This window comes from Grammomys surdaster, unplaced genomic scaffold (genome assembly GCF_004785775.1).
Source record: "Grammomys surdaster isolate TR1022 unplaced genomic scaffold, NIH_TR_1.0 62, whole genome shotgun sequence".
Lineage (NCBI taxonomy): Eukaryota > Metazoa > Chordata > Mammalia > Rodentia > Muridae > Grammomys > Grammomys surdaster.
Window position 1 is genome coordinate 29,406,361 of NW_021604564.1, and position 9,711 is coordinate 29,416,071.

The window sequence follows — 9,711 nt, forward strand, 5'->3', positions numbered from 1 at the left end:
TATATATATATATATATATATATATATATATATATATATATATATATGGTTTATCATGTGGACACTTTTACAGATTAAATACCCCCAGAAAGTGTAATCATGACCTGACACACATGTGTACTGTCTAGCCCTGGCAATTTACCAACAATGGTTCTTCTGATATTAAAAATACACATCAAGGCAGATGTTCTGCAAGCCAATGGATTTAAGTGCACATATGAGTTAGTTTATATCAGTACTAACCCAAACATAAGCTGCTTATCGATTTAGAGGCACAACATATCTAAAAGACTTATTCTACTCTTTATACAAAATATAAACAAGTTTTGTTTATAAAAATATTGATAACATGAACCATACACATTAATAGAAGACAACATGGATTGTATGTATATGTCACCCTGTCTCCATGTTCATGCTCCATACACATGTACATGTGTATATACAGACATTTTAAAGTATTTAGAACAAATCACAAGGAAAAATGTTATCTCAATGAGATGCTGAAAAGATTGAGTTCAAAATTGGCCATTGGAACACCTTTCCTAACTGGAAACAAAGTGAGAACATTAGTAAGGTAAGTTTAAAATATTTTTGATGTGAAATAAATCCATGGAAATACAAATTACTCAAGAGAAAAAATAGCTTAGTTTCTTGAAAAACTAAATTTACAAATATTGAAATACTAATGCAATGGGTGCAGGTAAAACTTTGGCAATTAAAATAAGAAGCTATTAAAACCATACAATGAAAGAGTCATGGGTATTTTTCATAACTATACTGAATCTGCCAGATTCTAACAAAATATTTAGGTCCCTGGACAATATGAAAATATGCATTTGCCTATATATACAATGAAAATGTTATTATTATGATATATCTGTCAGGAATTTGGACAATAGATCAAAATAAATTTCAAATTGATTTTAAGTCATGAATTAGTTTATTTTTTGCAGAAAAGAACTGGATTGCAGAAAAGAATTGGAAACATTTCTGTAATAGTTGGAAATAATGCATACCTTCAAGTTATCTTGGCAAAAAACAAAATCAGAAGAAACATTGCAAAGCCATCCATACTTCCCAAGAGTTTAGGAATCATGGAAAACCCATTGGCCAGTCAAAAGGCACTAAAGTAATGGGTAAATCATTCCTTGAGTAAGCTGAATTTGAGCATCCCACGACATCAAATTCACAACAGTGATTTCAAAGAAAATAGTTGATGTTGCATTTCCTAAATCAGCTGTTAGTATACACATAAAATGTTAGGGACAATATATAGCAGATCTTTGCTTTTATTTTTTTACTCTTTTCTCATTGAGATTAGAAAATATGCAATATATATATATATATATATATATATGTATGTATGTATAATATAAGCACAAAATGAAACTTTACCAAGGAAAAAAAGTGTACTTGTAAATGAAAAAGTGATAGTAAGTAATGACCAAACAATCAAAAACAGAAAGAATCAAAGAACCAGAAAGAATGGAAAGCAGCAGAATCAACAAGGGTTTTCAAACCTTTGGTAACTTTGTAAGGTAATGAATACGTTCTAAATAAATAACTCTTACCTCTTATTTCAAATAGATTTGAGGTAGTCTGTATGAAAAGCCAATATGACAGTGTCTTTGTAAAAATGAGCTAATATTTATGGACAGAATAGAGACATCATGTGGGAAAAGTCTCAAAATAAAACATTTTAATACACACAACTAGTAACATAACCACACATTTGTCAGAACAGCAGCCAAGGCCAGGAGCAAATGCAAGAGCTAACACAGTCTAATAAAAGGAGGTGGAGATTTATTAAAATAAGGCACTTATATTCTGAACACTAGGATAGATTATTATAACGTGAAGGTTTTTTTTCAAGATTGATGTTATATGGAGTTTCTGAGTTGCATAGATATGACTTTCATAATGTCAACATTTAGTGAAAACCTAAAAATGCATCACAGTGAACGACATGTGTGTGGTGCGATTTAAGATGACATTAAATGTCCATGGACAGCATAAACGGTTGTATATAACATAAAGAAGTAGAAAAAGTAAGGCTTTACTATAGAAGTAAAATTAGACATTAAAAAAAAGCAGGTTACAGTAAATACAAAAAAAGTGTAAGAACCAAAACAAAACCCCAGAAAGCTCTATCACCATTTTAAAAAAGAATAAAACCAAATATACCAGAGTATGCGTATGCATGCATATTAGAACTTTGGCTTGGAGAGATTAATCCAATACTGAAATTTTAGGTTTAACTGAATTCTAAAATTTTGAATTTTACCAATTTCTAAAATTTTGAATTGCCAAAACCATTATGTTAAGTTTCCTGTTGCCTTAAAAAATTGAGATTTGTCTTGGATAATTTTTATAGGAGAAATTAAAGCTCACAACACTATTGACCTGAAAAAAGAAAACAATCAATAAATACAAGTATTTGCTTCACTTATTTAAAAATGTAATATAAATGTAAACAATTAAACAGTTGTAAATAGTAGAAAATAAGAATATTTTAAAAAATTGAAGATGTGCCCTATAAAACAAACCAAGCTTCTAATGCACATTTTTCATTCACATAAAATGAAATGTTTTTGTATACACATTTCGTTGCACGATTGAAATGAATTAAGCAGCCACTGGGTTTTGAAGATTACCCTTCCTTATAGCACCCAATAGATGGAGAGCAGTATTGTTCTCCTAGCTGCAGCTCAGATTACGAGGTAGGATCATGTTGGTCTCAGTGCTTCTGACCCAATGCAATGTTGAGGGGTTTGGAGCCTAGGATCCGGCCATTCATCTCAGCCATTGCTTTAGCAGCTGCCTCTGGGGAGAAGAAGCAGATCAAACCAAAGCCTTTGCTCTGCCCTGCTTCCTTCATCACTTTAACTCTGCAGATAGACCCAAAGGGAGAAAATTCCTTGCGCAGTGTTTCATCATCAATGGTGTCATCCAGGTTCTTAATGTAGAGTTTAGCGGCCTGACGTGCACGGATTCTTTCTTTTTTCATCTGCTCAAATATTTCCTTTAACTCAGCCTGTCTTTCTACCTTCTTCTGGGCTCTGCCCACAAAAATTGTCTGCCCGTTTATGTCCTGTCCATTCATGTCTTCAATTGCGTTTTTCGCAGCCTCGTGGCTATCAAAACTCACAAATCCAAAACCTTTGGACTTTCCAGTGGCATCTTTCATCACCTTAACGCTCAAAGTTTTGCCAAATTTGCTGAAAACTTCCCTGAGCTTCTCATCGTCCACGTCATCCCCAAAGTTTTTGATATACACATTAGTGAATTTGGTGGGTTTCTCTCTGAGCTCAGCCTCCCGATCCTTACGGCTTTTGAACCTGGCCACGAACAAAGTGCTCTCTCTCAGCAGTTTCCCATTCATTTCCTCAATGGCCCTGTCTGCTGCTCTCTGGTCCTGGTAGTGCACGAAGCCATAGCCCTTGGAGCCTTCTTCATCAGCCATCACCTTGGAGGACATGATCTTTCCAAAAGGTGAGAAGTGTTCATACAAGGTTTTGTTATCAATGGATTTGTCCAGATTCTTGATAAACACATTCCCGATTCCCGATTTCCTCAGGCAAGCATCCCGTTGAGACCACATGAGACGGATAGATTTACCTTCGATCACATCAAAGTTCATGGTTTCTAGGGCCTTCTTAGCATCATTCACTTGGAGAAAATTGACATAGGCATAACCTAGTGAACGATGGGAAATCAGGTCCCTGCAGATTCGGATGGACAACACCGGCCCCACTGTGTTGAACTTCCTGAACAGCACGTCCTCCGTGACATCTTCGTGGAGATCACCCACATACAGCGAAGCCGCACGGTACTTAGCTTCAACACTCATGTTTTTGTTCTTGGCCTTTTTGGTTTCTTTCTCTTTCTTTCTTTCTTTCTTTCTTTCTTTCTTTCTTTCTTTCTTTCTTTTTCCCCAACACTACAAGCCCGGCAGCTCCCAAGGATGTATCTTTCTGCAAGAGGGAAAGAGGGGAAGCACAGTCACAACTCAGGACCTGAACAGTGGCCTCCAATGACCACTTAGAGTCCAGCTTCAGGGTCAGTTGCACTTTCCCCGAGCCAGGCAACACCTTAGAAACCAATGCCCTCCTCTGGTAGTCTGCATTTTGCCTTCAGCTCTCAGTCTCAAACTTTCCTTCCCTTACAACTCAGCAACAACTTACAAGTGGCTGGCCAGGACAGGCCGTCCATCTGCCTCCATCCCAGCAGCTGGTGGCTTGTTTCCGAGAGCACAAACAGGGCCTGTGTTCCCTTGGCTTAGCCTTCTAGCCAAGCCTGGAGCGAGCAAGGCAGCGGGGGCGTGCAGCCCAGGCCCGTCTCTGAAGGCCCCGCTCCGTCCCGCGCAGAAGCCGGATCCACACCGCCCACCCCGCCGCTGAGAGCGCGCCTGGGCCGCGTCCGTGGCCACCCACCCCGCGCCCCGGTGGCCAGAGGCACCGGAGAAGAGCCTGGCTGAATATTGAAGCTCACCAGGTTAAGGACTGCAGGCGGCAGGAACACGGAGCTCGCTGGCTAGCCCTGTTTGCTCTTTCACACTTTTGGGGGGAGAACCGTGTTCCTCCCCCGCCCCTCCGGCTCGCTCCCCACCCTCTGCGGCTGGGCTGAGGGAAGGAGGCGGTGTCGTGGGTGGAGAAAACGGCTGGGGGTGTGGCCGGGCAACCCACCACCAGGCTGCTCCCTCCAGGGTCTGTTTTGTCCACACTGGTCCTCCCAAGCAAAGATCCGGATCCTGCAAGTCCTGGAAACACCCTGCGATGTCTTTGACCAGGTCCGGACAGCAGAGCTAGTCCAGCAACTTTCTGCAGAATCTGCATGCCCTTCTTCCCAGGAAACCCCACGCCTCACTTGCTTTTTCTTGTGAGGTCAACTTTTAAAAGGTTTTCTTTTTAAACAGCAGATTCAACCCTCCGTAAAGAAAACTTTTCCCTGCATCTCTTCCGGTAGTCTAGGTTTCTCTTTTTCACACAGTTGCACCATCTCACGATCTCATACCTGATTATAACAGACTCCATTCCAGAAATATATCCCATGTGTATTTTATTTTCAGAGATTTCTGGAAACGAGTGGTTTATTAAAAAGGTGTCCACTGTGTATTGAATACTTCACCTGTGGAATAGATGAGGGAGTTACTGAAGCTATTTGGAGATAGTGGCGCTCAACTCAGTGTGCAGCAGATGTTAAATAAATTAATAGATTTAGATATGTTGACAAAGTATCAAGAGTGTAATTAATTCCTTGTAATAGTGGCTCCACTTCCTCTTACATTAAATAATAAAAAAATGATTCCTAGCAAATCTTACAATTTGAAACATGATGCCCTTAGAAAATTAAAATTAGTTACCTGAAGAACTGAACTGGTCAGAAAACAAAATAATAAATTTAATATATTGCAAAGTTTAATCAACATAGATATTGCCTGAAAACTTTACTTAAAAGCAGATTCTGGTTCAATAACTTAGATAGATGGGAGACTCAACATTTCTAACTAATGAGACAGTCTGTGGTACTCTGATTTACATGTTGGGTAGAAGGATTTTGTGTCTAATGAGTCCAGAATTAATGGAGTATTTTCTAATGTAGCCAGAAAAATAATATGTATTTCTCCTAGGGAAGAAAATGGCATTGTCTTAAAAGCCATTGTCAATGTATATTAAGAAGTACTCCAATTTTTACTATAAATTAGAAATTTATTTTAATCTACTTACAATTAATTATGCAGGAGATAAGAATATCTCATCCAATATGTGACAGACTGTTGAAGAACAATTATAAATAAACAATATTATGAAACTGTCTCCTCTCTAATAATTTATCTGAAAGGAGAACATAAATTTTCTACATAAGAATTCACTGGTCCCCTCTTTAAGAAAGAACCCAAAGTCAACCACTGAAAACAACTTGAGAACTTTGGGAGACCATACCAGAGGCATCTCAATTATTAAGGAGACTATTTGCCCAGTATCTTGCTTTGCAAATATTTTATATCTACAGACTCTGATATCTTTCTGCATTTGCTTTCCCAGTTCTGTGAAAATACTCTATTCTAAACTGGAACTCAAAACCATCCCTGTGAAATCTACTCATTAGCTGTATCTTCCACTATAAAATGGATCAAAAATAAGTGTGCATTTGTTTTTCTTCTGTAAATCTATTTCTTGTTAATGGGTTTGTTCTAAACAAGGGTCTATAAAGTGCTGGGAAAAGTTATTTCAATATAGTAATGGATTTATTATTACTTACAACCAATCTTGGTTGACCATATTCGTCTTCAGATCATTTATATGTTGTTTCTTCTTAAAGAATTGTTTGTAAAAAACAGATGATTATGTTCTAAACTGTAATTTTCAAGAGGTAGACAAAACAATAACACATTTGTGCAATAGGCCAGCATGAATTTTAAATTTGAGACAATGCCACTGCAATCAATAATTTATGAACCCTTTCATTTTCTATTTTGTGTAATAATTTGAGGAATACTAGTATTAGTTTTTTGAAAGTCTGGCAGAATTCTGCACTAAAGCTTTTTATCCCTAGGCTTATTAAGTTTTTTATTTGATCTTAACTTAAATTTGGCAATTGGTATGTATAAAAAGTTTTCCAGTTCTTTTAGAATTTTGATTTTTGTGGAGTACAGGTTTCTGAAGTGTGACCTAATGATTCCTTGGATTTTCTCTGTGTCTGTTGTTGTATCCTCCTATTGTTTATGATTTTGTTAATTTGGATATTCTCCCTCTGCCTTTTAGATACTTTGTATAAGGGTTTGTTTATCTTGTAGATTTTCCTAAAGAACCAATATTTGTTTCATCCATTTGTGTGATGTTTCTTTGTTGCTATTTTATTGATTTTTGGCTAGAGTTTGATTAATTTATGTTGTTTATTTCTCTTCCTGTGGGTTTTTTGTTGTTGTTGTTTTTGTTCTTGTAGAGTTGTAAGGTGTACTGTTAAGTTTCTAATATGAGATCACTCTGATTTCTTTACGACCTCACTTAGTACTATGATCTTTTCTAATGACATTGCTTTCATTATGTTCTAGAGGTTGAGTATATTGTGCATACATTTTCATTGATTTCTAGAAAAATCCTTGGGCTCTTTCTTTCTTTCTGCCTTGATCCAGTAGTCATTCAGTAGAGAGTTGTTCACTTTCTACGAGTGTATAGTTTCTTGGTTCTTTTTGTTGTTGCTGAAATTGAACTCTAATCCATATTGGTTCTGACATGCTATAAAGGGTTACTTCAGTTGTTGTGTCTTACTTACTTTGTGACCAAGTATGTGGCCAATTTTCAAGAAAATATCTGGAGGTGCTGAGAAGAAGGTATATTATTTAGTGTTTTGGTGAAATTTTTTATAGATATCTGTTAGCTCCATTTGATTTATAATATCTTTTAGCTCCATTATTTTTCTTCTTATTTTTTGACTGAATGACAAGTCCATTGGTGACAGTAGTATATTAAAATCTTCCACTTTAAAATGTGTGGATCAACATATGATTTAAGCTTTCAAAATATTCCTTTTCTAAATCTGAGTGTCCTTGCTTTGGATAAATAAATGTTCAGAATTGAGATCTCATTTTTGTGGATTTTTTCCTTTCATGTGTGTTTTTCAAATGGCTGAGAAACACTTACATGCTAGGAAAGCATTTCAGGAAATACAACAACATTTTACAATAAAAGGCTTAGAGAGATCAGGGATACATAGGACATACCTAAGCACAGTAAAGTTTACAAACAAGTGACTAGTCAAAATCAAATTAAATGGAGGGAAACTCAAAGCAATTTCACTAAAATTTCGAACAAGACAAGGCTTTATACTTTATAAGAACAATAAGAAAACTAAAGGAGATCAAGGGGCTACAAAATGAAAAGGAAGAAGTCATTGTATCATCATTATTTTTAGATGATATGATAATATAAAAAACGACCATAAAATTTTTACCAGGAAACTCCTACAGCTAAAAGTTACCTATATCCAAGTGGCTGGATTCAAGATTAACTCAAAACAAACAAACAAACAAACAAACAAACAAATCCTTCTATATACAAAAGCAAACAGTAAATGAGCTTAGAATGATATCAGGGAAACTACAATTTTCACAATAGTTAGAAATATTATAAAATATATTGGGCCAACTCTAATCAAATAAATGAGAGACCTGTATAACAAGCATTTCAAGTCTTTAAAAAAAGAATTAAAAGAAGACATCAGAAAATGAATCAGAAAAAGATCTCTCATCTTCAGGAACAGTAAGAATAACATTGTAAAAATGTACATCTCAACAAAAGCAATCTACTGATAAAACACAATCCCCATCCAAATTTCAACACAAGATTTACACACTTTGAAAGAACAGTGCTCAACTTCATATGAAAAAAACAACAGCAACAATAACAAAAAAAAACCAAACTATCCATGATAGCAAAAACAATCATGAGCTAGAAAAGAAATTCTGGAGGTATTACTATTACTGATTTCATGTACTACCATACTGCCATAGTAAGAAAATCCACATGATATTGACAAAAATGTAGAGAAGGTGATCAATGGAATCAAATCATAGAACCATACATAAATCCACAACTTGTAGAGACTTGATTTTTTTTAACAAAGCCAGAAATATACAATGTAGAAGAGAAAGCATATTCAGTTGATGCCATTGATCTAAATGGATGTAAGCATGAAGAATGCATCAGACTCATATCTATCTGGATCAGAGACTTCAATATAAAATTGGATACAGTGAATATGATAAAACATTAAGTCGGGAATAGCCTTGGATTCATTGAAGGATACAACTTCTTGAACAGAAAATCAATAGTACAAGCACTAAGATCAACATGAAACTGAAAAGCTTCTGCAAGGCAAAAAACACCATCAATAGAACAAAATGGCAACCTACAGGTTGGGGAAAGATCTTCACCAACCTTACATGCAACAGGGGGCTAATATCCACAATATATAAAGAACTCTTAGTCTCTTAGTAATAGGAGTTATGAAGCTTGGCCATTTTCTCAAAGCAGGTAAGACATCCAGTAGAGGGATTTTGACACCAACCCAGACACAAAACCTTCATACAATTTGTTTTGCCTGCAAGATTTGCTGGGGTAAAAGTGGCATGGAAATTGTGGGAGTGGCTAACCAATGACTGGTTAAGTTTAACACACATGCCTTGAACTGGAGCCTCCCCTTCCACCTGAAACTGCCTAGATGGCCAGGACTCAGAAACTGAATTAGCTTAGTAACCCGGATAGAACTAAATATGACTGGTAAAAATAAAGTCAAATCAAATGATTTCTTATGATATTCTACTGCAGTCTTAGAGTAGAGCCTACCATATTCTTCATCAGAGAGGCTTCATCCAACTACTGATAAAAAACAGATGCAAGATCAACATTAGGGATTCCTGTGGAAGAAGAGGAGGAAAAGTACTTAAAGTCAGATGGGATAAAGACACTACAAGAAAACCCACAGAATCAACTAAACTGGGCTCTTAAGGAATCCTAGAGACTTAACTGACAACCAGAAAATTTCCCTACTTTGAACTGACCTAGGCCTTCTACATATATGTTATGTTTGTATAGCTTTGTCTTCTTGTGGGACCCCTAACAGTGAAGTGAGGGCTATCCCTCACATCTTTGCCTGCTTTGGGACCTATTTTTAAAAACTCAGAGTAAACTTTCATTCTGTGTTTTC

General features: G+C 36.3%; 1 protein-coding gene across 1 annotated transcript; it reads right to left on the bottom strand.

Annotated features, from left to right (window-relative positions):
- Positions 1–2,663: 2,663 nt before the first annotated feature.
- On the bottom strand, positions 2,664–3,875 carry Pabpc4l (poly(A) binding protein cytoplasmic 4 like). The gene has a single exon (XM_028764399.1). It carries the CDS (start codon positions 3,851–3,853, stop codon positions 2,741–2,743), a length of 1,113 nt encoding a protein of 370 aa, XP_028620232.1. The 5' UTR covers positions 3,854–3,875; the 3' UTR covers positions 2,664–2,740.
- Positions 3,876–9,711: the final 5,836 nt, after the last annotated feature.